This window comes from Pempheris klunzingeri, chromosome 3, assembly GCF_042242105.1.
Source record: "Pempheris klunzingeri isolate RE-2024b chromosome 3, fPemKlu1.hap1, whole genome shotgun sequence".
NCBI lineage: Eukaryota > Metazoa > Chordata > Actinopteri > Acropomatiformes > Pempheridae > Pempheris > Pempheris klunzingeri.
In genome coordinates, this window is record NC_092014.1 from 13,047,647 (window position 1) to 13,075,001 (window position 27,355).

General features: G+C 41.4%; 2 protein-coding genes across 2 annotated transcripts; both read right to left on the reverse strand.

The window, feature by feature from the left end:
- Window positions 1-455: 455 nt before the first annotated feature.
- On the reverse strand, window positions 456-9,304 carry LOC139199291 (mucin-2-like). The gene is made up of 5 exons (XM_070828339.1): window positions 7,509-9,304; window positions 5,459-5,779; window positions 3,038-3,840; window positions 1,904-1,934; window positions 456-1,278 (listed from the first exon to the last, which is right to left on the reverse strand). The coding sequence occupies exons 1-5, from the start codon at window positions 9,302-9,304 to the stop codon at window positions 456-458; spliced, it is 3,774 nt and encodes a 1,257-aa protein (XP_070684440.1).
- A 9,806-nt stretch (window positions 9,305-19,110) lies between these two features.
- Window positions 19,111-21,230, reverse strand: LOC139199302 (uncharacterized). Its single transcript, XM_070828350.1, has 3 exons — window positions 19,620-21,230; window positions 19,467-19,471; window positions 19,111-19,366 (listed from the first exon to the last, which is right to left on the reverse strand). The coding sequence occupies exons 1-3, from the start codon at window positions 21,228-21,230 to the stop codon at window positions 19,111-19,113; spliced, it is 1,872 nt and encodes a 623-aa protein (XP_070684451.1).
- Between the last annotated feature and the right edge of the window lie 6,125 nt (window positions 21,231-27,355).

The window sequence follows — 27,355 nt, forward strand, 5'->3', positions numbered from 1 at the left end:
TATTACCTGCTACAGTGTCTTGTCATCTCATTCCCACTACAAGAAGTTCTAGACCCTTTGAGAATCTTATTTGAAAGTTTCATGACAAAACATTGCCTTTTGAACTTGTGTCATCCGAACTGCATACATTACTTTGAGTCTAATTATGGAAAGATGCCAAAAAATTTTAATAGAATATATATGAACTTACCGCTGTGGTTACTTTGTCTTTTAATTGCTTGAACGCTGGTGAGGATTTGTTTGTAAGTTCTTCTGTAAAAGTTTCCTGCATCTTAAATCCCATCTTTATTTTTGGCTCTGGTGGTGGGGCAGCTGTTGTGATTGTAGCAGGAACACCAGTGGTTGTTATTCTTGGTGGTGGTGAAGTCATATTGACTGGTGGTGAGGTCATGTTGATTGGTGGTGAGGTCATGTTGGCTGGTGGTGATGTCATGGTGACTGGTGGTGATGTGATGTTAACCGTTGGTGAGGTTACATTGATTGGTGGTGAGGTCATGGTGACAGGTGGTGATGTCATGTTGAGTGGTGGTGAGGTTACATTGACTGGTGGTGAGGTCATGTTGACTGATGTTGAGGTCATGGTCACTGGTGGTGAGGTCATGTTGAGTGGTGGTGATGTCACGTTGAGTGGTGCTGATGTTACATTGACAAACGGTGATGTTACATTGACTGGTGGTGATGTCATGTTGACTGATGGTGATGTCCTGTTGATTGGTGGTGATGTTATGGTGATTGGTGATTTTGTCATGTTGACTGGTGGTGATGTCATGTTGACTGGTGGTGACGTTATGGTAACTGGTGGTGATGTCATGTTGACTTGTGGTGATGTCATGTTGACTGGTGGTGAGGTTACATTGACTGGTGGTGATGTCATGTTGACTGATGGTGTTGTCATGTTGACTGGTGGTGACGTCACGGTTATCGGTGGGGATGTTATGTTGACTGGTGGTGAGGTTACGGTAATTGGTGGTGACGTCTGGTTGATCGGTGGTGAGGTCATGTTGACTGGTGGTGAGGTCATGTTGACCGGTGAGGATGTCTTGTTGACAGGTAGTGACGTTATAGTGACTGGTGGTGAGGTTACATTGACTGGTTGGGATGTCATGTTGACTGACGGTGTTGTCATGTTGACTGGTGGTGACGTTATGGTGACTGGTGATGAGGTTACATTGACTGGTGGTGATGTCATGTTGACTGGTAGTGACGTTACACTGACTGGTGGTGAGGTTACATTGACTGGTGGTGACGTTATGTTGATTGGTGGTGACGTCATATTGACTGGTGGCAAGATTAAATGTACTGGTGGTGAGGTCATGCAATTCTTAAATGTTTGTGCAATTGTTTTATACAATACTGATATCAAAGTCAGAGTAAGAAATGTGGTTGTGATTTTTGCCATGCACAAGCATTTTAAAAAGTGATTAATGAAAATGATATAATGGTGTTATAATAACACATACTCATCATTTGATGTATAAATCTCCCACAGTCTTAAAATATTACATTGTTTCAGCTTGTGCAAAGAAGATAGTGAATTGTCTGCATAAGACAAAAAAATATTATGTTTTGGGACTTGTGAGCCATGTTTTCACAAGAGTTTGCCAAAAAGAAAAGGCATTCTTTTACCTGGCAAAGTAGTTGCACTTCTTGAAGTTGAAGGTACAGTTGTGGCAGGAGCTTCAGTTGGGGTCTGCACAACTAAAGATACATTTTTGTCATTGCAAATACATGGTATGTTAATATCATAAAAATGTTTGAAGCCGGGAAATAATCAATCTAATTTACCAGTTGCAGTTATAGATGACGTGTTGACAGTCAGGGAAAAGTTTGAGCTGGAAGCAGCCTCCACCAAAGTTTCAGCTGCTGAACTCGCATTCGGCAGTGTCTGCCCCTCATTGAATACCAGTTCAACGTCTGCCACAACAGATCCTTGCCTGTGACAGAATTATTTTTCACAAAAATATAAATTTTTCAATGCAGTAGACTGATTAATTTGACTGTTTTAAAACTGTGTAACAATAGTCTCATGACAAATATGCCTATTTATTTAAAAAAAAGAAATGAATTGATGAAATCTTAATCAACAAGTAAGAAGAGGTAAGATTGCATACTTAAAGCTGTTGACAACCGTTCGATTGAATGTAGTTCCATACTTTTCTGAATAAACGTTGTTGAGCTGTGGATGAAATTGATTTGGAAAAAGAAAACACAAAAAACAATAACATTTCAGAATATGATACAATTTAAGACAAGAATGTTGATATTATGCAAGAATCTTTCCATCTTTATACTCTTTTATTTTATTTTCATTCAAGCATGATCATTACTGTTTGTATTGAGGTTGTACAACTGCTGTTCAATCATGATAATTACTTGTTTCTGATATAGGCCATACCTTTTCCTCAAAAATGTTTGATGTTCAAATGTGAAAACTAGCATCTCTAAATATCCTGGTTTTTCCATGTCTAACCTCCATCTCAAACTTGACGATATATTGCCATGAGCCTTATAATGCTATTTTCTTGCTGTGTATGTATTAACATTGTATAATCTATTACGTGATATTACCTGCTACAGTGTCTTGTCATCTCATTCCCACTACAAGAAGTTCTAGACCCTTTGAGAATCTTATTTGAAAGTTTCATGACAAAACATTGCCTTTTGAACTTGTGTCATCCGAACTGCATACATTACTTTGAGTCTAATTATGGAAAGATGCCAAAAAATTTTAATAGAATATATATGAACTTACCGCTGTGGTTACTTTGTCTTTTAATTGCTTGAACGCTGGTGAGGATTTGTTTGTAAGTTCTTCTGTAAAAGTTTCCTGCATCTTAAATCCCATCTTTATTTTTGGCTCTGGTGGTGGGGCAGCTGTTGTGATTGTAGCAGGAACACCAGTGGTTGTTATTCTTGGTGGTGGTGAAGTCATATTGACTGGTGGTGAGGTCATGTTGACTGGTGGTGAGGTCATGTTGGCTGGTGGTGATGTCATGGTGACTGGTGGTGATGTGATGTTAACCGTTGGTGAGGTTACATTGATTGGTGGTGAGGTCATGGTGACAGGTGGTGATGTCATGTTGAGTGGTGGTGAGGTTACATTGACTGGTGGTGAGGTCATGTTGACTGATGTTGAGGTCATGGTCACTGGTGGTGAGGTCATGTTGAGTGGTGGTGATGTCACGTTGAGTGGTGCTGATGTTACATTGACAAACGGTGATGTTACATTGACTGGTGGTGATGTCATGTTGACTGATGGTGATGTCCTGTTGATTGGTGGTGATGTTATGGTGATTGGTGATTTTGTCATGTTGACTGGTGGTGATGTCATGTTGACTGGTGGTGACGTTATGGTAACTGGTGGTGATGTCATGTTGACTTGTGGTGATGTCATGTTGACTGGTGGTGAGGTTACATTGACTGGTGGTGATGTCATGTTGACTGATGGTGTTGTCATGTTGACTGGTGGTGACGTCACGGTTATTGGTGGGGATGTTATGTTGACTGGTGGTGAGGTTACGGTAATTGGTGGTGACGTCTGGTTGATCGGTGGTGAGGTCATGTTGACTGGTGGTGAGGTCATGTTGACCGGTGAGGATGTCTTGTTGACAGGTAGTGACGTTATAGTGACTGGTGGTGAGGTTACATTGACTGGTTGGGATGTCATGTTGACTGACGGTGTTGTCATGTTGACTGGTGGTGACGTTATGGTGACTGGTGATGAGGTTACATTGACTGGTGGTGATGTCATGTTGACTGGTAGTGACGTTACACTGACTGGTGGTGAGGTTACATTGACTGGTGGTGACGTTATGTTGATTGGTGGTGACGTCATATTGACTGGTGGCAAGATTAAATGTACTGGTGGTGAGGTCATGCAATTCTTAAATGTTTGTGCAATTGTTTTATACAATACTGATATCAAAGTCAGAGTAAGAAATGTGGTTGTGATTTTTGCCATGCACAAGCATTTTAAAAAGTGATTAATGAAAATGATATAATGGTGTTATAATAACACATACTCATCATTTGATGTATAAATCTCCCACAGTCTTAAAATATTACATTGTTTCAGCTTGTGCAAAGAAGATAGTGAATTGTCTGCATAAGACAAAAAAATATTATGTTTTGGGACTCGTGAGCCATGTTTTCACAAGAGTTTGCCAAAAAGAAAAGGCATTCTTTTACCTGGCAAAGTAGTTGCACTTCTTGAAGTTGAAGGTACAGTTGTGGCAGGAGCTTCAGTTGGGGTCTGCACAACTAAAGATACATTTTTGTCATTGCAAATACATGGTATGTTAATATCATAAAAATGTTTGAAGCCGGGAAATAATCAATCTAATTTACCAGTTGCAGTTATAGATGACGTGTTGACAGTCAGGGAAAAGTTTGAGCTGGAAGCAGCCTCCACCAAAGTTTCAGCTGCTGAACTCGCATTCGGCAGTGTCTGCCCCTCATTGAATACCAGTTCAACGTCTGCCACAACAGATCCTTGCCTGTGACAGAATTATTTTTCACAAAAATATAAATTTTTCAATGCAGTAGACTGATTAATTTGACTGTTTTAAAACTGTGTAACAATAGTCTCATGACAAATATGCCTATTTATTTAAAAAAAAGAAATGAATTGATGAAATCTTAATCAACAAGTAAGAAGAGGTAAGATTGCATACTTAAAGCTGTTGACAACCGTTCGATTGAATGTAGTTCCATACTTTTCTGAATAAACGTTGTTGAGCTGTGGATGAAATTGATTTGGAAAAAGAAAACAGAAAAAACAATAACATTTCAGAATATGATACAATTTAAGACAAGAATGTTGATATTATGCAAGAATCTTTTCATCTTTATACTCTTATTTTATTTTCATTCACGCATGATAATTACTGTTTGTATTGAGGTTGTACAACTGTTGTTCAATCATGATAATTACTTGTTTCTGATATAGGCCATATCTTTTCCTCAAAAATGTTTGATGTTCAAATGTGAAAACTAGCATCTCTAAATATCTTGGTTTTTCCATGTCTAACCTCCATCTCAAACTTGACGATATATTGCCATGAGCCTTATAATGCTATTTTCTTGCTGTGTATGTATTAACATTGTATAATCTATTACGTGATATTACCTGCTACAGTGTCTTGTCATCTCATTCCCACTACAAGAAGTTCTAGACCCTTTGAGAATCTTATTTGAAAGTTTCATGAGAAAACATTGCCTTTTGAACTTGTGTCATCCAAACTGCATACATTACTTTGAGTCTAATTACGGAAAGATGCCAAAAAATTGTAATAGAATATATATGAACTTACCGCTGTGGTTACTTTGTCTTTTAATTGCTTGAACGCTGGTGAGGATTTGTTTGTAAGTTCTTCTGTAAAAGTTTCCTGCATCTTAAATCCCATCTTTATTTTTGGCTCTGGTGGTGGGGCAGCTGTTGTGATTGTAGCAGGAACACCAGTGGTTGTTATTCTTGGTGGTGGTGAAGTCATATTGACTGGCGGTGACGTCACATTGTCTGGTGGTGAAGTCATGTTGACCGGTGGTGGTGAAGTCATGTTGATCGGTGGTGAGGTTATGTTGACTGGTGGTGAAGTCATATTGACTGGTGGTGGTGAAGTCAAGTTGACTGGTGGTGACATGACATTGTCTGGTGGTGAGGTCATGTTGACTGGTGGTGAAGTCATATTGACTGGTGGTGGTGAAGTCATGTTGACTGGTGGTGAAGTCACGTTGATTGGTGGCGATGTTGAGTTGAGTGGGGATGAGGTTACGTTTCCTGGTGGAGATGTGGTATTACCTGGATGGCAAAAGGTAAGGAAATGTGAAAGAGTCAATTGAACGTTTGAGGTATATGGATTCATTTTCTTTTTTTCATTTAAAATGGCAGGTGCTGAGGTTAAGATAAGCAAGTAATTTTGATTGGAGCTCTTCATGATTTATAACATACATACGTTGGTTTTAGAGTGATCTCTTTATATAATGTTGATATTGTTGTCAGAAAATGGGGTGTTTGTGGCTGTCACAGATTTGTAATAAGCCTGTCCATTCATTTCTTTTGGCTTGAATGAAATGTGTGCACTTACTCTGCAGGATCCAAGTCTTTCACAGGGCTAAAGCTAGCATGGCAGTTGCATAAAAATGCCATAAGAATGGCTGAGAAAGTGGGACCAAAATCCCAGTCATGCCTCAGCAAGTTACCCAGTACGAAGCACACACCCACTGAGCCAAAGAACATCAAAGAGTTGTGGTACTCAGATTAGTGATACGTAACAGCGATCGACTTTCATTTACTGACCTAACCAGTTAGCAGGAAGCACAGGCTTTATGCAGGGTGCGCAGTAACTACTACTAGTAGTAACTGGTAACATTACTTTCGTGAAAGCCATTTTGCTTGTGCTTATATGATTGTGGCATGTAATAGAGTTTGTTTTTTGATAACCTGAAAAGGTGAGAGAGGGTGCCAGTCAGCAGTTGTGTACAGAACGGCAAGAGTCTCGGCTGTGGCAGCAGCGGCTGGTCTTCTCATAACTAATGTGAAGCCGTTCTCCAGTTAACCAGTAACATTAGCCATGTAAATGGTAAATTAACCATGTGATGTGGGTTTTTTTGTTGTTGTTGGATACTGTCAAAAAAGTATTACTCCTGCTAGTTTCTCCTGGTACAGACCCTGCCTTTAGTGTATGAAGCACTCAAACAAACAACATATTTTTTTTCTGGTACATACAATTTATTATCTTGTATTGACAAGACACGGAAATGTGCACACAAAATAGTATCTGGTGTGAAGGTGAGGCATTATACTGTATGCCCTACATACAATTAAATGAACAAATTTAATGATATAATTAGTTTGAGCAACCTCTCAATCAGGTGTTTTATATTGATAAAGTACTGTTTTATTTCTTATGGAATGGAAATGGAAATCAGAGCATCAACCTTCTCCCACATACAGTGCACACATTGCCTTTACATCAACAGGTGATAGATGCCCTGTGCTATGATGCAATTTTTTTTGCAATTTTGATGCAACATTTAATTTGACAGCATGTTTAAGAATAATTACAAATTATTTCAACGTGTGTCTTATTTCTGAAGTTTTGGCCATCGTTTATATATTGCTGATGATAACATTGCACTTTTTGTGTAGCTGCTTTTTTTTTCCATGTAGCCCTCATGTTATCTAAAAATGATCGTATTTCACTGAATTTTGCTAAAGACATGGTGTTTGGAATAACTAAACAAACTACAGTGAGTTATTCACCCTGAGAGAAGTAGCATTACCTGGCAATGATATTGTGATGACTAATGGTGGTGAGGTTGTATTGACTGGTGGTGATGTCATGTTGACTGCTGTTGAGATTGGGTTAACTGGAGGTGCAGTTAAGTTGAGTGGTGGCAACGTTACATTTACTGATGGTGAGGTCATGTTAACTAGTGGTGAAGTCATGGCGACTGGTGGTGATGTCATGTTGAGTGGTGGTGAGGTTACATTGATGAATGGTGACGTTATGGTGACTGGTGGTGATGTCATGTTGACTGGTGGTGAGGTCATGGTGACTGGTGGTGATGTCATGTTGACTAGTGGTGATGTTACATTGACAGATGGTGACGTTACTGTGACTCGTGGTGATGTCATGGTGACTGGTGGTGACGTTACATTGACTGGTGGTGATGTCATGTTGAGTGGTGGTGAGGTTACATTGACTGGTGGTGAGGTCATGGTGACTGGTGGTGAGGTCATGTTGAGTGGTAGTGAGGTTACATTGATGAATGGTGACGTTACGGTGACTGGTGGTGATGTCATGTTGACTGGTGGTGACGTCTGGTTGATTGGTGGTGAGTTCGAGTTGACTGGTGGTGATGTTACATTGACTGGTGGTGAGGTCATGTTGGCTGATGGTGATGTCATGGTGACTGTTGGTGATGTGATGTTGACCGTTGGTGAGGTTACATTGATTGGTGGTGAGGTCATGGTGACAGGTGGTGATGTCATGTTGAGTGGTGGTGAGGTTACATTAACTGGTGGTGAGGTTACATTGACTGGTGGTGAGGTCATGTTGACTGGTGTTGAGGTCATGGTTACTGGTGGTGAGGTCATGTTGAGTGGTGGTGATGTCATGTTGAGTGGTGCTGATGTTACATTGACAAACGGTGACGTTACATTGACTGGTGGTGATGTCATGTTGACTGATGGTGATGTCCTGTTGATTGGTGGTGATGTTATGGTGACTGGTGATTTTGTCATGTTGACTGGTGGTGATGTCATGTTGACTGGTGGTGACGTTATGGTAACTGGTGGTGATGTCATGTTGACTTGTGGTGATGTCATGTTGACTTGTGGTGATGCCATGTTGACTGGTGGTGAGGTTACATTGACTGGTGGGGATGTCATGGTGACTGTTGGTGAGGTTATATTGACTGGTGGTGATGTCATGTTGACTGATGGTGTTGTCATGTTGACCGGTGGTGACGTCACAGTTATCGATGGGGATGTTATGTTGACTGGTGGTGAGGTTACGGTAATTGGTGGTGACGTCTGGTTGATGTTGACTGGTGGTGAGGTCATGTTGACCGGTGAAGATGTCTTGTTGACTGGTAGTGATGTTATAGTGACTGGTGGTGAGGTTACATTGACTGGTTGGGATGTCATGTTGACTGATGGTGTTGTCATGTTGACTGGTGATGAGGTCATGGCGACTGGTGGTGATGTCATGTTGAGTGGTGGTGAGGTTACATTGATGAATGGTGACGTTATGGTGACTGGTGGTGATGTCATGTTGACTGGTGGTGAGGTCATGGTGACTGGTGGTGATGTCATGTTGACTGGTGGTGATGTTACATTGACAGATGGTGACGTTACCGTGACTCGTGGTGATGTCATGGTGACTGGTGGTGACGTTACATTGACTGGTGGTGATGTCATGTTGAGTGGTGGTGAGGTTACACTGACTGGTGGTGAGGTTACATTGACTGATGGTGAGGTCATGTTAACTGGTGGTGAGGTCATGGCGACTGGTGGTGATGTCATGTTGAGTGGTGGTGAGGTTACATTGATGAATGGTGACGTTATGGTGACTGGTGGTGATGTCATGTTGACTGGTGGTGAGGTCATGGTGACTGGTGGTGATGTCATGTTGACTGGTGGTGATGTTACATTGACAGATGGTGACGTTACTGTGACTCGTGGTGATGTCATGGTGACTGGTGGTGACGTTACATTGACTGGTGGTGATGTCATGTTGAGTGGTGGTGAGGTTACATTGACTGGTGGTGAGGTCATGGTGACTGGTGGTGAGGTCATGTTGAGTGTTAGTGAGGTTATATTAATGAATGGTGACGTTACGGTGACTGGTGGTGATGTCATGTTGACTGGTGGTGACGTCTGGTTGATTGGTGGTGAGTTCGAGTTGACTGGTGGTGATGTTACATTGACTGGTGGTGAGGTCATGTTGGCTGGTGGTGATGTCATGGTGACTATTGGTGATGTGATGTTGACCGTTGGTGAGGTTACATTGATTGGTGGTGAGGTCATGGTGACAGGTGGTGATGTCATGTTGAGTGGTGGTGAGGTTACATTGACTGGTGGTGATGTCATGTTGACTGGTGTTGAGGTCATGGTTACTGGTGGTGAGGTCATGTTGAGTGGTGGTGATGTCATGGTTACTGGTGGTGAGGTCATGCTGAGTGGTGGTGATGTCATGTTGAGTGGTGCTGATGTTACATTGACAAATGGTGACGTTACATTGACTGGTGGTGATGTCATGTTGACTGATGGTGATGTCCTGTTGATTGGTGGTAATGTTATGGTGACTGGTGATTTTGTCATGTTGACTGGTGGTGATGTCATGTTGACTGGTGGTGACGTTATGGTAACTGGTGGTGAGGTTACATTGACTGGTGGGGATGTCATGGTGACTGTTGGTGAGGTTATATTTACTGGTGGTGATGTCATGTTGACTGATGGTGTTGTCATGTTGACTGGTGGTGACGTCACGGTTATCGGTGGGGATGTTATGTTGACTGGTGGTGAGGTTACGGTAATTGGTGGTGACGTCTGGTTGATCGGTGGTGAGGTCATGTTGACTGGTGGTGAGGTCATGTTGACCGGTGAGGATGTCTTGTTGACTGGTAGTGATGTTATAGTGACTGATGGTGAGGTTACATTGACTGGTGGTGATGTCATGTTGACTGGTGTTGAGGTCATGGTTACTGGTGGTGAGGTCATGTTGAGTGGTGGTGATGTCATGGTTACTGGTGGTGAGGTCATGCTGAGTGGTGGTGATGTCATGTTGAGTGGTGCTGATGTTACATTGACAAATGGTGACGTTACATTGACTGGTGGTGATGTCATGTTGACTGATGGTGATGTCCTGTTGATTGGTGGTAATGTTATGGTGACTGGTGATTTTGTCATGTTGACTGGTGGTGATGTCATGTTGACTGGTGGTGACGTTATGGTAACTGGTGGTGAGGTTACATTGACTGGTGGGGATGTCATGGTGACTGTTGGTGAGGTTATATTTACTGGTGGTGATGTCATGTTGACTGATGGTGTTGTCATGTTGACTGGTGGTGACGTCACGGTTATCGGTGGGGATGTTATGTTGACTGGTGGTGAGGTTACGGTAATTGGTGGTGACGTCTGGTTGATCGGTGGTGAGGTCATGTTGACTGGTGGTGAGGTCATGTTGACCGGTGAGGATGTCTTGTTGACTGGTAGTGATGTTATAGTGACTGATGGTGAGGTTACATTGACTGGTTGGGATGTCATGTTGACTGACGGTGTTGTCATGTTGACTGGTGGTGACGTTATGGTGACTGGTGATGAGGTTACATTGACTGGTGGTGATGTCATGTTGACTGGTGGTGATGTCATGTTGACTGGTAGTGACGTTACACTGACTGGTGGTGAGGTTACATTGACTGGTGGTGACGTTATGTTGATTGGTGGTGACGTCATATTGACTGGTGGCAAGATTAAATGTACTGGTGGTGAGGTCATGCAATTCTTAAATGTTTGTGCAATTGTTTTATACAATACTGATATCAAAGTCAGAGTAAGAAATGTGGTTGTGATTTTTGCCATGCACAAGCATTTTAAAAAGTGATTAATGAAAATGATATAATGGTGTTATAATAACACATACTCATCATTTGATGTATAAATCTCCCACAGTCTTAAAATATTACATTGTTTCAGCTTGTGCAAAGAAGATAGTGAATTGTCTGCATAAGACAAAAAAATATTATGTTTTGGGACTTGTGAGCCATGTTTTCACAAGAGTTTGCCAAAAAGAAAAGGCATTCTTTTACCTGGCAAAGTAGTTGCACTTCTAGAAGTTGAAGGTACAGTTGTGGCAGGAGCTTCAGTTGGGGTCTGCACAACTAAAGATACATTTTTGTCATTGCAAATACATGGTATGTTAATATCATAAAAATGTTTGAAGCCGGGAAATAATCAATCTAATTTACCAGTTGCAGTTATAGATGACGTGTTGACAGTCAGGGAAAAGTTTGAGCTGGAAGCAGCCTCCACCAAAGTGTCAGCTGCTGAACTCGCATTCGGCAGTGTCTGCCCCTCATTGAATACCAGTTCAACGTCTGCCACAACAGATCCTTGCCTGTGACAGAATTATTTTTCACAAAATATTAATTTTTCAATGCAGTAGACTGATTAATTTGACTGTTTTAAAACTGTGTAACAATAGTCTCATGACAAATATGCCTATTTATTTAAAAAAAAGAAATGAATTGATGAAATCTTAATCAACAAGTAAGAAGAGGTAAGATTGCATACTTAAAGCTGTTGACAACCGTTCGATTGAATGTAGTTCCATACTTTTCTGAATAAACGTTGTTGAGCTGTGGATGAAATTGATGTGGAAAAAGAAAACAGAAAAAACAATAACATTTCAGAATATGATACAATTTAAGACAAGAATGTTGATATTATGCAAGAATCTTTCCATCTTTATACTCTTTTATTTTATTTTCATTCAAGCATGATCATTACTGTTTGTATTGAGGTTGTACAACTGCTGTTCAATCATGATAATTACTTGTTTCTGATATAGGCCATATCTTTTCCTCAAAAATGTTTGATGTTCAAATGTGAAAACTAGCATCTCTAAATATCCTGGTTTTTCCATGTCTAACCTCCATCTCAAACTTGACGATATATTGCCATGAGCCTTATAATGCTATTTTCTTGCTGTGTATGATATTACCTGCTACAGTCTCTTGTCATCTCATTCCCACTACAAGAAGTTCTAAACCCTTTGAGAATCTTATTTGAAAGTTTCATGAGAAAACATTGCCTCTTGAACTTGTGTCATCCAAACTGCATGCATTACTTTGAGTCTAATTATGGAAAGATGCCAAAAAATTGTAATAAAATATATATGAACTTACCGCTGTGGTTACTTTGTCTTTTAATTGCTTGAACGCTGGTGAGGATTTGTTTGTAAGTTCTTCTGTAAAAGTTTCCTGCATCTTAAATTCCATCTTTATTTTTGGCTCTGGTGGTGGGGCAGCTGTTGTGATTGTAGCAGGAACACCAGTGGTTGTTATTCTTGGTGGTGGTGAAGTCATATTGACTGGTGGTGACGTCACATTGTCTGGTGGTGAAGTCATGTTGACCGGTGGTGGTGAAGTCATGTTGATCGGTGGTGAGGTCATGTTGACTGGTGGTGAAGTCATATTGACTGGTGGTGGTGAGGTCATGTTGACTGGTGGTGAAGTCATATTGACTGGTGGTGGTGAAGTCATGTTGACTGGTGGTGGTGACGTTACATTGACTGGTGGTGAAGTGATATTGACTGGTGGTGGTGAAGTCATGTTGACTGGTGGTGGTGAAGTCATATTGACTGGTGGCGGTGATGTCATGTTGACTGGTGGTGACGTCATATTGACTGGTGGTGGTGACGTTGTGTTGACTGGTGGTGACGTCATATTGACTGGTGGTGAAGTCACGTTGATTGGTGGCGATGTTGAGTTGAGTGGGGATGAGGTTACGTTTCCTGGTGGAGATGTGGTATTACCTGGATGGCAAAAGTTAAGGAAATGTGAAAGAGTCAATTGAACGTTTGAGGTATATGGATTCATTTTCTCTTTTTCCTTTAAAATGGCAGGTGCTGAGGTTAAGATAAGCAAGTAATTTTGATTGGAGCTCTTCATGATTTATAACATACATACGTTGCTTAAAGGGTGAGCTCTTTATATAATGTTGATATTGTTGTCCGTGTACGTAATGTAGCTGTGAGGTGTTAACATACCAAAAGATTTTAGAGAATGATTGTTAAAAAAATGCTCAATATACAATTAGATTATAAAAACTCACATTCAAATTCTCAGAATAGTCGGACAACAATCAATAAGTCAGTTTACAAAAAAAAAGAAAATTAGGTGTTTGTGGCTGTCACAGATTTGTAATAAGCCTGTCCATTAATTTCTTTTGGCCTGAATGAAATGATTGGATGTCCAACCTGTCTGTCTGTTTACATCTCTGTCTACCTGTGCATGTGCACTTACTCTGCAGGACCCAAGTCTTTCACAGGGCTAAAGCTAGCATGGTAGTTGCATAAGAATGCCATAAGAATGGCTGAGAAAGTGGGACCAAAATCCCAGTCATGGCTCAGCAAGTTATCCAGTACACATCCACTGAGCCAAAGAACATCAAAGAGTTGTGGTACTCAGATTAGTGATACGTAACAGCGATCGACTTTCATTTACTGACCTAACCAGTTAGCAGGAAGCACAGGCTTTAAGGCGAGTGCGCAGTAACTATGAGTAACTGGGAGCATTACTTTCGTAACAGCCATTTTGCTTGTGCTTATATGATTGTGGCATGTAATAGAGTTTGTTATTTGATAACCTGAAAAGGTGAGAGAGGGTGCCAGTTGTGTACAGAGAGAGCAAGAGTCTCGGTCGGAGCAGCAGCGGCTGGTCTTCTCATAACTAATGTGAAGTCGTTCTCCAGTTAACCAGTAGCATTAGCCATGTAAATGGTAAATTAACCATGTGATGTGGGTTTTTTTGTTGTTGTTGGATACTGTCAAAAAAGTATTACTCCTGCTAGTTTCTCCTGGTACAGACCCTGCCTTTATTGTATGAAGCACCCAAACAATTATATTTGTTTGGGTGCCTACATATTTTTTTCTGGCACATACAATTTATTATCTTGTATGGACAAGACACGGAAATGTGCACACAAAATAGTATCTTGTGTGAGGGTGAGGCATTATACTGTATGCCCTACATACAATTAAATGAACAAATTTAATGATATAATTAGTTTGAGCAACCTCTCTGTCAGGTGTTTTATATTGATAAAGCACTGTTTTATTTCTCATCACCTTTCTCCTACCTGTAGATTATAGGCTTTGAGGATAAGTTCACCACTTGACTCATGAATGGAAATCAAAGCACCGACCTTCTCTCACATACAGTGCACACATTGCCTTTACATCAACAGGTGATAGATGCCCTGTGCTATGATGCAATTTTTTTGCAATTTTGATGCAACATTTAATTTGACAGCATGTTTAAGAATAATTACAAATTATTTCAATGTGTGTCTTATTTCTGAAGTTTTGGCCATTGTTTATATATTGCTGATGATAACATTGCACTTTTTGTGTAGCTGCTTTTTTTGTTATCCCTTTTGGTAGCCCTCATGTTATCTAAAAATGATCATATTTCACTGAATTATGCTAAAGATATGGTGTTTAGAATAACTAAACAAACTACAGTGAGTTATTCACCCTGAGAGAAGTAGCATTACCTGGCAATGATATTGTGATAACTAATGCTGGTGAGGTTGTATTGACTGGTGGTGATGTCATGTTGACTGCTGTTGAGATTGGGTTAACTGGTGGAGGGGTCATGGTGACTGGTGGGGATGTCATGTTGAGTGGTGGTGAGGTCATGGTGACTGTTGGTGATTTCATGTTGACTGGTAGTGAGGTTACAGTGATGAATGGTGACGTTACGGTGACTGGTGGTGATGTCATGTTGACTGGTGGTGAGGTTACATTGACCTGTGGTGAAGTCATGGAGACTGGTGTCAAGGTCATGGTGACGGATGGTGACGTTATATAGAGTGGTGGTGAGGTCATGTTGACCGGTGGTGATGTTACGTTAACTGGTGGTGAGGTCATGGTGACTGGTGGTGAGGTCATGGTGACTGGTGGTGAAGTCATGGTTACTCGTGGTGAGGTCATGTTGAGTGGTGGTGAGGTCATGTTGACTGGTGGTGATGTTACATTGATGGATGGTGACGTTACGGTGACTGGTGGTGATGTCATGTTGAGTGGTGGTGATGTTACATTGACAGATGGTGACGTTACGGTGACTGGTGGTGATGTTACATTGATGGATGGTGACGTTACGGTGACTGGTGGTGATGTCATGTTGAGTGGTGGTGATGTTACATTGACAGATGGTGACGTTACGGTGACTGGTGGGGATGTCATGTTGAGTGGTGGTGAGGTTACATTGACTGGTGGTGACGTTATGGTGACTGGTGGTGATGTCATGTTGACTGGTGGTGAGGTTGGATTGACTGGTGGTGAAGTCTGGTTGATTGGTGATGAGTTCATGTTTACTGGTGGTGATGTTACATTCACTGGTGGTGAGGTCATGTTGACTGGTGGTGATGTCATGTTGATCGTTGGTGAGGTTACATTGACCGGTGGTGAGGTCATGGTGACTGGTGGTGAGGTCATGGTTACTGGTGGTGACGTTATATAGACTGGTGGTGATGTCATGTTGACCGGAGGTGAGGTCATGGAGACTGGTATTGACGTTACATTGCCTGGTGGTGACGTTATATTGCCTGGTGGTGATGTCATGTTGACCGGTGGTGACGTTACGTTAACTGGTGGTGACGTTACACTGTCTAGTGGTGAAGTCATGGTGACTGGTGGTGAAGTCATATTGACTGGTGTTGAGGTCATGGTTACTGGTGGTGATGTCATGTTGACTGGTGGTGACGTTAAATTGACTGGTGGTGATGTAATTTTGACTGGTGGTGAGGTCATGGTGACTGGTGGTGATGTCATGTTGAGTGGTGGTGAAGTTACATTGACTGGTGTTGAGGTCATGGTTACTGGTGGTGATGTCATGTTGACTGGTGGTGACGTTAAATTGACTGGTGGTGATGTAATTTTGACTGGTGGTGAGGTCATGGTGACTGGTGGTGATGTCATGTTGAGTGGTGGTGATGTCATGTTGAGTGGTGGTGAGGTTACATTGACTGGTGTTGAGGTCATGGTTACTGGTGGTGATGTCATGTTGACTGGTGGTGACGTTAAATTGACTGGTGGTGATGTAGTTTTGACTGGTGGTGAGGTCTTGGTGACTGGTGGTGATGTCATGTTGAGTGGTGGTGATGTCATGTTGAGTGGTGGTGAGGTTACATTGACTGGTGGTGATGTCATGTTGATTGGTGGTGACGTTAAATTGACTGGTGGTGATGTAATTTTGACTGGTGGTGAGGTCATGGTGACTGGTGGTGATGTCATGTTGAGTGGTGGTGATGTCATGTTCAGTGGTGGTGAGGTTACATTGACTGGTGGTGAAGTCATGTTAACTGGTGGTGAGGTCATGGTGATTGGTGGTGATGTCACACTGACTGGTGGTGAGGTCATGTTGACTGGTGGTGAAGTCATGTTAACTGGTGATGAGGTCATGGTGACTAGTGGAGATGTCATGTTGAGTGGTAGTGAGGTTACATTGATGAATGGTGACGTTACGGTGACTGGTGGTGAGGTCATGTTGACTGGTGGTGACGTTATATTGACTGGTGGTGAGGTCATAGTGACGATTGGTGAGGTTACATTGTGTGGTGGTGAAGTCATGGTTACTGGTGGTGAAGTCATGTTGACTGCTGTTGAGGTCATGGTTACTGGTGGTGAGGTCATGTTGACTGGTGGTGCAGTTACATTGATAGATGGTGACGTTACGGTGATTGGTAGTGACGTTACGGTGACTGGTAGTGACGTCATGTTGACTCGTGGTGAGGTCATGGTGACCGGTGGTGATGTCATGTTGAGTGGTGGTGAGGTTATATTGACTGGTGGTGAAGTCATGTTAACTGGTGGTGAGGTCATGGTGACTGGTGGTGATGTCATGGTTACTGGTGGTGAGGTCATGTTGACTGGTGGTGAAGTCATGTTAACTGGTGGTGAGGTCATGGTTACTGGTGGTGATGTTATGGTTACTGGTGGTGATGTCATGTTGATGAATGGTGATGTTACGGTGACTGGTGGTGATGTCAAGTTGACTGGTGGTGAGGTCATGGTGACAGGTGGTGACGTTATATTGACCGGTGGTGATGTCATGTTGACCGGTGGTAATGTTATGTTAACTGGTGGTGAGGTCATGGTGAGTGGTGGTGATGTTACATTGACTGGTGGTGATGTCATGTTGACCGGTGGTGACGTTATGTTAACTGGTGGTGACGTTACATTTTCTAATGGTGAAGTCATGGTGACTGGTGGTGAAGTCATATTGACTGGTGTTGAGGTCATGGTTACTGGTGGTGATGTCATGTTGACTGGTGGTGACGTTAAATTGACTGGTGGTGATGTAATTTTGACTGGTGGTGAGGTCATGGTGACTGGTGGTGATGTCATGTTGAGTGGTGGTGATGTCATGTTCAGTGGTGGTGAGGTTACATTGACTGGTGGTGAAGTCATGTTAACTGGTGGTGAGGTCATGGTGATTGGTGGTGATGTTACACTGACTGGTGGTGAGGTCATGTTGACTGGTGGTGAAGTCATGTTAACTGGTGGTGAGGTCATGGTGACTAGTGGTGATGTCATGTTGAGTGGTAGTGAGGTTACATTGATGAATGGTGACGTTACGGTGACTGGTGGTGAGGTCATGTAGAGTGGTGGTGAGGTCATGTTGACTGGTGGTGACGTTATATTGACTGGTGGTGAGGTCATAGTGACGATTGGTGAGGTTACATTGTGTGGTGGTGAAGTCATGGTTACTGGTGGTGAAGTCATGTTAACTGCTGTTGAGGTCATGGTTACTGGTGGTGAGGTCATGTTGACTGGTGGTGCAGTTACATTGATAGATGGTGACGTTACGGTGATTGGTAGTGACGTTACGGTGACTGGTAGTGACGTCATGTTGACTCGTGGTGAGGTCATGGTGACCGGTGGTGATGTCATGTTGAGTGGTGGTGAGGTTATATTGACTGGTGGTGAAGTCATGTTAACTGGTGGTGAGGTCATGGTGACTGGTGGTGATGTCATGGTTACTGGTGGTGAGGTCATGTTGACTGGTGGTGAAGTCATGTTAACTGGTGGTGAGGTCATGGTTACTGGTGGTGATGTTATGGTTACTGGTGGTGATGTCATGTTGATGAATGGTGATGTTACGGTGACTGGTGGTGATGTCATGTTGACTGGTGGTGATGTCAAGTTGACTGGTGGTGAGGTTACATTGACTGGTGGTGAGGTCATGGTGACAGGTGGTGACGTTATATTGACCGGTGGTGATGTCATGTTGACCGGTGGTAATGTTATGTTAACTGGTGGTGAGGTCATGGTGAGTGGTGGTGATGTTACATTGACTGGTGGTGATGTCATGTTGACCGGTGGTGACGTTATGTTAACTGGTGGTGACGTTACATTTTCTAATGGTGAAGTCATGGTGACTGGTGGTGAAGTCATATTGACTGGTGTTGAGGTCATGGTTACTGGTGGTGATGTCATGTTGACTGGTGGTGACGTTAAATTGACTGGTGGTGATGTAATTTTGACTGGTGGTGAGGTCATGGTGACTGGTGGTGATGTCATGTTGAGTGGTGGTGATGTCATGTTCAGTGGTGGTGAGGTTACATTGACTGGTGGTGAAGTCATGTTAACTGGTGGTGAGGTCATGGTGATTGGTGGTGATGTCACACTGACTGCTGGTGAGGTCATGTTGACTGGTGGTGAAGTCATGTTAACTGGTGGTGAGGTCATGTTGAGTGGTAGTGAGGTTACATTGATGAATGGTGATGTTACGGTGACTGGTGGTGATGTCAAGTTGACCAGTGGTGAGGTTACATTGACTGGTGGTGAGGTCATGTTGACTGGTGGTGAAGTCATGTTAACTGGTGGTGAGGTCATGGTGACTAGTGGTGATGTCATGTTGAGTGGTAGTGAGGTTACATTGATGAATGGTGACGTTACGGTAACTGCTGGTGAGGTCATGTAGAGTGGTGGTGAGGTCATGTTGACTGGTGGTGACGTTATATTGACTGGTGGTGAGGCCATAGTGACGATTGGTGAGGTTACATTGTGTGGTGGTGAAGTCATGGTTACTGGTGGTGAAGTCATGTTGACTGCTGTTGAGGTCATGGTTACTGGTGGTGAGGTCATGTTAAGTGGTGGTGAGGTCATGTTGACTGGTGGTGCTGTTACATTGATAGATGGTGACGTTATGGTGACTGGTAGTGACGTTACGGTGACTGGTAGTGACGTCATGTTGACTCGTGGTGAGGTCATGGTGACCGGTGGTGATGTCATGTTGAGTGGTGGTGAGGTTATATTGACTGGTGGTGAAGTCATGTTAACTGGTGGTGAGGTCATGGTGACTGGTGGTGATGTCATGGTTACTGGTGGTGAGGTCATGTTGACTGGTGGTGAAGTCATGTTAACTGGTGGTGAGGTCATGGTTACTGGTGGTGGTGTCATGTTGAGTGGTAGTGAGGTTACATTGATGAATGGTGATGTTACGGTGACTGTTGGTGATGTCATGTTGACTGGTGGTGATGTCAAGTTGACTGGTGGTGAGGTCATGGTGAGTGGTGGTGATGTTACATTGACTGGTGGTGAGGTTACATTGATGAATGGTGACGTTACGGTGACTGGTGGTGATGTCATGTTGAGTGGCGGTGATGTTACATTGACATATGGTGACGTTATGGTGACCGGTGGTGATGTCATGTTGACTGGTGCTGATGTTACATTGTCAGGTGGTGAAGTCATGTTGACTGGTGTTGAGGTCATGGTTATTGGTGGTGAGGTCATTTTGAGTGGTGGTGATGTTACATTGACTGGTGATGTCATCGTGACTGGTGGAGATGTCATGTTGACTGGTGGTGATGTTACATTGACTGGTTGTAAGGTCATGGTGACTGGTGGTGATGTTACATTGAGTGGTTGTAAGGTCATGGTGACTGATGGTGAAGTCATGTTGACTGGTGTTGAGGTCATGGTTACTAGTGGTGATGTCATGTTGAGTGGTGGTGATGTTACATTGACAGATGGTGACGTTACGGTGACTGGTGGTGATGTCATGTTGACTGGTGGTAAGGTCACGGTGACTGGTGGTGACGTTGCATTGTCTGGTGGTGAAGTCATGTTGACTGGTGTTGAGGTCATGGTTACTGATGGTGAGGCCATGTTGAGTGGTGGTGAGGTTACATTGACTGGTGGTGAAGTCATGTTGACTGGTGTTGATGTTACATTGACATATGGTGACGTTATATGGACTGGTGGTGTTGTCATTGTCACTGGTGGTGAGGTTATGGTGAGTGGTGGTGAGGTCATGTTCTGTGGTGGTGATGTCATGTTGACTGGTGCTGATGTTACAATGATTGGAGGTGCAGTCATGTTGAGTAGTGGTGAAGTCATGTTGACCGGTGGTGAAGTCATGTTGAGTTGTGGTGATGTTAAATTGACTGGTGGTGAGGTCATGGTTACTGGTGGTGAAGTCATGTTAACTGGTGGTGATGTCATGTTGAGTGGTGGTGAGTTTACATTGACTGGTGGTGTGGTCATAGTGACTGGTGGTGATGTTATATTGACTGGTGGTGAAGTCATGTTGAGTGGTAGTGATGTCATGTTGAGCGGTGGTGAGGTTACATTGACTGGTGGTGTTGTCATAGTGACTTGTGGTGACGTTACATTGACTCGTGGTGAGGTCATGGTGACTGGTGGTGAGGTCATGTTCTGTGGTGGTGATGTCATGTTGACTGGTGGTGACGTTACAATGATTGGAGGTGCAGTCATGTTGAGTGGTGGTGAAGTCATGTTGATCGGTGGTGAGATCATATTGAGTGGTGGTGGTGATGACATTATGTCTGGGGGTGATGTCATATTGACTGGTGGTGCCGTGACATTGACTGGTCGTGAAGTCAAGTCGACCGCTTGTGAGGTTGGGTTAACTGGTGGTGCAGTCATGTTGACTGATGGTGATGTCATGTTGCCTGATGACGATGTCATGTTGAGTTGTGGTGAGGTTGTGCTGCTTGTTGAGGTCGTGTGAACTGGTTGTGTGGTTGGACTGACTGGTGGAGATGTGGCATTACCTAAGTGGAGGTAAGGAAATGTGAAAAGTTCTTTGAATTTTTGAGGTATATTGACTTTGTTTAATTTGAAATGGCACCTACTTAGGTCAAGATTAACAAGTAATTTTGCTTGCACCTGTTTATGGTTCATACAATCTTGACATCAATGTCAGTGGATGAATAGTAGCTGTGGGGCGTGAACATGCCCAGACAATTGATAAAAATATCCAATTGTGTTATAAAACACAAACACCTTATTTAAAGTCATGGTATACAACTTTTTTCTTATATTCATTGAAATTCTCATACAGATTGAATGATAGACCCAGTTCAGGCTCTGTAGCGGTGGCCAGTCTTTTCATCACTATCATGGAGTTATCCTCTAATCCAACAGTGATATTAGTCAGGCACTGTGTGTTCATGTGCTTTGAGGGAAAGCGTAAAGGGAGGAGTGGGATATTTTCAGTTGGATATTTTCAAAATCTAGTTACTCTAGCTAGCTAGCTAGCTAGCTAAACTAGATCTGCTAGTTTCTCCAATGTTACAGACCCCACATTTAATGTATGAACCCCCTAATCCTTGTAAGACATTTTTATGTTGTACAAAAAACATATTATGTGTGGACAGGATGCAGATGTTGTGCATTTTTTACAACAAATTTAGCAAGAATTCTGTGAGGTATTTTAATTGATAAACTGTTTTATTTCTCATCACTCCTCTCTTACTTATAGCTGTACAAGCTTTGGGCATATCATCATGCATTGGAGTTTATACTATTTAGATTCACCAGTTGGAAAATGTCCTTACATTAGCCACCTAGATAACAGTAACATTACTTTACCACACCAGATTACCACTCAGAGATTCAGAAATCACAGGATTTTATGCTGCTAGAGCTTTGGAGAGACAGAAAAATAGCAAATTAGGGTTAGGGTTAGCCCTCTTTGTCATATATGATTCTGTGTCACTCCATTTTTCCATGTCCAAGAGATCATGTCACTAAAAAACTCCTGCCTCACAGAGCCACGTCCCCTTTTCTCTTCAGCCCTTTGTCTCAATCAGACAAGTTGTAAACAAGCAATCATTTTGAGGTGTTATCTATCAAGTTACTACGAGTTACCTCTGGCAATCTGTGTTTGCACATTTGTAGTAAGTGCAGCGGAACAAATTCAAACAACAAAGTTGTGAACTATGATGGATGTTTACTATGGACTTCTGAGTTTTCCTTTGTTTGTTCTAAAAAGTTTGGCTTATTCATAGATTTCATTAAAATGGTCATCTGACTGCTCATTTCTCTTTGTCCATCCAATTAAAAAAATGTTTCAGTGTGCTCCAAAGATGAATGAAATAAATGTTGATTTTTAAATCCTTTTTATTTCTTTACTGTACACATTCAAAGTGAAAAGTTCCTTTACCTGAAAATAAAGTTGTGGGAAACGGTTGTAGTGATGTTGTGCTTCCCAGTGTTCAATCAATAAATCAATCAATCTTTATTTATATAGCGCCAATTCATAACAGTGTTATCTCAAGATAGTGATACTGATAGTGTTGAGCTTGCATTTATTGGGGATGAGGCTGTGTTGACTGGTGGTGGGGTTGTTTTGATGGGAGACTGGGGTAGTGGTGAGGATGGATTGACTGGTGATGTCACGTTAACTGGTGGTGAGGTGGTGTTGAATGATGGTGAGGTTGGATTGACTGGTGTAGTCATGTTGACTGCTGGTGTGGTTGGGTTAACTATTGAAATCTTGACATCTTGACAGGTGATGAGGTGATTCTGACTAACGGTGAGGTTTGGTTAATGGGTGGTGAGGTCATTTTTAGTGGCGACGAGGATACATTGACTGGTTGTGCAGTCATGTTGACTGGGGTTGACTTGATGTCAAGTGGTGGTGAGCAGAGGTGTGGACTCGAGTCACATGACTTGGACTCGAGTCATGAATTTGATGACTTTAGACTCGACTTGACAAAATGTAAAGAGACTTGCAACTCGACTTGGACTTTAACATTAGTAACTCGTGACTTCACTTGGACTTGACCCTTTTGACTTGAAAAGACTTGCTACTTTCCCCAAACCCAAAGATTAAAAAGTATGTTGACATGGACCGCTATATATCTATATCTGTGTGTGTGTGTGTGTGTGTGTGTGTGTGTGTGTGCGTGTGTACCTGAGCAAGCGCGCTGTCGGCACGGCATTCAATCAAATTAGATCCACGTTGTTTTGATCCGACAGCATCCAACCAATCAAATTACAGGACAACCAATGAAGCAGATAAAGCAGCGCGCCACTTGGCAAAAATGATACCAAAGATAGTTTCGTTTGGGTATAAAAACTACGAGGTGGTCAACAAAAAACGAATCGCAGTATGTAAAATATGCGGGTCTAAGATTACGGACGGAGACGCAACAACTTCCAACTTTGTTCGACATTTGAAGCTGCACAAAGAACGGTAAGTTAAGCTAACACTAGCTTATAGGGCTAAGAAAAGGTTAAGGCTAGATTTAAGTTAAGTAAAGTAAAAGGGCCTGTCTAGTTGAAGGTGAAAACTGTTTTGCAATATGATGTGAGATCAATACAACACAAGACAGAAATTGCTGTGCAACTAGTTATAGTGTAGTATGCTATGGAAATACAATGTCAGCACTTTTTGTGCAAATTACATTTGCATTTGTTTCTTTCAAATGTGTTTGAACAATGTTCTTGTTAAAAAAGGTTTGAATAAATACAGATGTTGCAGCATACATGATCTGTGTAAATATTATTTCTCTGTTGTTAAAAGGACTCGAAAGGACTTGAAACTCAAATGGTAGGATTTGGGACTTGACTTGAGACTTGTCGGTCTTGACTTGGGACTCGACTCGGGACTTGCCTGTCTTGACTCAGGACAGGACTCTACATTTTCATAAACATGAAATTTGGGGCAGATTGGATAATGTACACTGAAGTTACAACAACTTCAACATAGAAATTCAACGCCTCTCCGCTGCCACGCCATTCGAGTCAGACTTTGTACAGACTTTTACCAACTTTTCATAGTTAAGGTCTCTTATATATGCAGACCTAGTTTGAGGTAGATCAGATTAATTAAATTCACATATGATTCAAAATGACCATCTTCCTGTTACTCACCAAGAGACTTTACGTCTGGGTATGATCCATTTGTCTACTGAATTTTGTAAATCTGTAATGTAGTCTGAAAGCTAATTTGTTGAAATTCTTCAGGGGTCAAGCCCTCTTGCCACAACGAAGTCCAAGTATGTGGTACTTGATTGACCAGATTACATATTTCAGGCCTCCTGATGTGTTTGGCAAATTTTGTGAGTTTTCAACCACGCCTTGCCCTACAAAAGCAACTTCCCGTTTCATGTTAAATAATCTATTGCCATGGCAACAGCATTTGAAGAAAGCATGGTGGTGTTGCTACGACTGATGTTATGATGCTTGACCATGTAAAGTCTGTGGATCTGATCAACCTCCTCCGACTAGTTTGTTAATTTACAAACCCTCCAAAAAAACCAAAAGCAATAAAAAGTGAATTTGAATTTAAAAAATCCTGTTGGGTTTAGATCATGGCATCAAGAGACCATTTTACCACTTGGTGCTTGCCCCTAATAATCTAGTAATTATTATTGTATTTTACAGCAAATGTGACAGAAATATCAGAATAGACAAAGGGTTTGAGTCTATGTACTACAGTGTTCAATTATGTAAATAGTATCAATATAACATAAAAAGTGCCATTCTGTGGGTGCAGATGTTATTACAGAAGGCTAATAGATTATCTCAGCAATTTTTATCAATAGTTTTTAACCCCATTGACTTGACAAAATAAACAGTATTTGTCCATCTCCACTTCCTAGTTATGGAAAGATTATTTGATAATGAAAATATATTGTCTGGTTTGGACAAAACTGACAACTCCACCTACTACATCTGATGACAGGGCAATAAGATAATTAATAGCAACATGTGAACACATTGCCTCTAGTGTATTCTCCACAGCACATATTATTTTACCCATTTCTTACTGTTGTCTTAAAGGAATATTCGGCAATATTACACTGTTGCCCATAAAGTTGGAATAATTGTTCAATACCCCCAATTTTGTTAAAGCCTGAATACACAGTTTGCAAAGGTTAATTGTGGTTTACGTTTTACTGTGATATGTTTGGAAGAGTTTGATCAATAAAGTTGAGAAGATATACACTTTATTTATCAAGAATAAATCACATTGTCACAATCATTTCATGAGAAGAGGTAAAAAACATTTTATTCCAACTTTATGGGCAACAGTATATAATGACAACGTTTTGAAATCATTCTTACAGCTTCTGTGTATGTTACCTGTTGTTGCATTGTTGGTTGCAACTGGCGTTCCCATTAGTCCTGTAGGGAAAAATGTTACAATGATCAACTCTAAATTCAGTCCAGTCCCTTAATTATTCTGTCTCTCTCTCTCTCTCTCTCTCTCTCTCTCTCTCTCTCATGCGCTCTCACACATCCCCACACACAGAAACAGGCGCTCATACATAAAATACCTGCTATGAGAAGGAATATAAGAGGTTCCATCCTCCCTGGGTCTGGTTCCTGTGAAATATTAAGAACTCATTATAAAAACATTTTGAACACATTTGTCCTCATTTATATCTAAGAGTGTGAAACATATTAAGATCATCTTTCAGTATAAAACAAATCAACGTACCACAAACTACAGCCTCCAAAATACAAAACCTTTCTATAACACTTTCAGTAACAGAAAAAGACCATTACAACATTTATGAAGATTGGGTTAATTACAGGGCTGTTGTATCACGGTGCATTATTTTAAGGTAAATGTACCAAATAAACTGGCAACTAAGTCTATAGTTCCTCAAATGCAATGGCAGAACAAGAGTGATTTTGGCTGAATGACTGGTTTGCTTAAAAGAGATTTATTGCACTCTTACACATTCTGAGTGTGAGACATGCTAAATCAGGTATGTCAGCATTCTGGAGAGACTGGTTTGGGAAAGTTTGTCATATCTGATAAAGTAGTGTCACAGTATGGGAGTGGTTCTGCTGCAGCCACAGGTGCATCCTCCACCCGCAGTTCAGAATTTGTATATTATGGTTCATTCCAATTTCTCCATTAATAAAGACCGGTTTAGAAGGCATTATCTTCTACTGTTTTTTTGTGAATTTAATTAAACTGGTAGTCATTTCAATATTTCATGTATAAAACATGGAATTTATCAAATGCACTTTAAGTAATATTCTGATAGTAATTCTTAGACTGTTTTTTGTCAAAGCTAGACTCCATTAAAAAGAACAGTGTTGCTTTTACAGGCATCACTTAATATGCATATGAAAACTACATTAATAGCAAAGCCAGTACAAACAAATATTCAACACTTTTTGTACAAGCCGAAAGCAGAAAGAAAAGTCTGTTAGGTGTCCGTCAAACACCTGATTTATGATACCATGCTGATTATCAGCTCAGTAGAGACTGACAATGCAAAGTATTAAGACAACTTTTGAAAGAAATTATTTTGTCCCAATTGGATTGTGATTTGGCCACCACAGGACACATTTTATTGTTATCTGATAGAGATGCATGTCAGAGAGAAAAATACATGAATACTTTAGACTCCCAAAACCTCCTGTCGCAGTATTGATCTCAGTGGATCAACTTTTGATCAGCCTTTTAGGATTCATGGGTATTGATTATGAACAGAATTTGTATATTTGAAGTAATTTGTAAAAGAATACATATTCTTTGCGTCCATTTAACACAGGCATTAAAGTGCTCATAGAGCATCCACACCCTGACAGGCCAAGCATTAGAATCCATCAATCTATACTATATGTTTAACGGTTAAAGGCTTCAGATTAATGTACATTGGTGTCATTAATGTATTGTTCATATGGATCCTTTTAATTTAACAAGAAGTGGGATAATTTAGAGCTAAAACAATAGTCGATTAATTGATTAATAGCTATACAGAAAATTAATCGGCAAGTATTTCGAAAATTAGTTATTGGCTTATTTACTTTTCAAGTAAAAACGTCAAAAAAAGACA

Coding starts and splice junctions, on each gene's coding strand:
- LOC139199291 (XM_070828339.1), bottom strand. CDS start 9,304: ATGACCTCACCACCAGTCACCATGACCTCACCACCAGTCAATGTAACC. Junction 1,935..3,037: donor TGACCTCACCACCAATCAAT/GTAACCTCACCA, acceptor ATTCTGTCACAG/GCAAGGATCTGTTGTGGCAG. Junction 1,279..1,903: donor TTGTGGCAGACGTTGAACTG/GTATTCAATGAG, acceptor TCTTGCCACCAG/TCAATATGACGTCACCACCA.
- LOC139199302 (XM_070828350.1), bottom strand. CDS start 21,230: ATGACATCGTCATCAGGCAACATGACATCACCATCAGTCAACATGACT.